Source organism: Bombus impatiens, unplaced genomic scaffold, assembly GCF_000188095.3.
Source record: "Bombus impatiens unplaced genomic scaffold, BIMP_2.2 scf_3474, whole genome shotgun sequence".
NCBI classification, from domain to species: domain Eukaryota; kingdom Metazoa; phylum Arthropoda; class Insecta; order Hymenoptera; family Apidae; genus Bombus; species Bombus impatiens.
Window position 1 is genome coordinate 1,188,148 of NT_179893.1, and position 579 is coordinate 1,188,726.

The 579-nt window shown below is 48.0% G+C and overlaps 1 protein-coding gene across 1 annotated transcript in view; it reads right to left on the reverse strand.

The window, feature by feature from the left end:
* LOC100745802 overlaps positions 1–579 on the reverse strand; it is a 58,192-nt gene that overhangs the window by 2,486 nt on the left and 55,127 nt on the right. The window contains exons 10-11 of the mRNA XM_012393488.3: positions 366–579; positions 8–186 (exon numbers count right to left, since the gene is read on the reverse strand). Of these exons, the coding sequence (XP_012248911.1) occupies positions 8–186; positions 366–579 (393 nt within the window). The remainder of the gene's footprint in view (positions 1–7; positions 187–365) is intronic.

Below are 579 nucleotides of genomic sequence, written 5' to 3' on the forward strand. Positions count from 1 at the left end.
GGACGAACTGCAACTGGATCCGCCAGAATTGTTGCCCCCGTTGTTTCCCACGGGAGATGCGAGATCGAGATCGAGTTGCTGGCCATGGGCGTCGATCAAAGGTCGCAAGGCGGTCCTCAAGGACCAGTAAAGTCGAGGATAGGCGCGTTCCTGTTGCAGGATTAGCTCCTTGCTTTGTTTCTGTCTCTGTAACAAAACCGAAAAGCGCATAGTTGAAGTGGATATTCTAATCGGAACGGGTCAAGAACGAAATCATCGAGAGGAAAGTACGTGAGAATTATCGATCGCGTTTAATTAAAGGACGAGCATAGAGATACGCTACGACGAACAATCAAAGATATAAATAAACTGTAGGAGAAGCTCACCTCGGGAAGGTCAGTTGACCTGATTTCCCGTGAAACCAACAGCTTCTTACTATCGGCGAACTGTCTCAACGCTTTTTCTCGGGTGTATACGAATGGTCGTACGACCCTGAGATCTTGACGTCGTATGTAATAATGCGCTTTCATGGTTTTCAGCTTGCCACCGTGAAACACCGAGACGAAGAAACTCTCGGTAAGATCATCCAAGTGCTGGCCA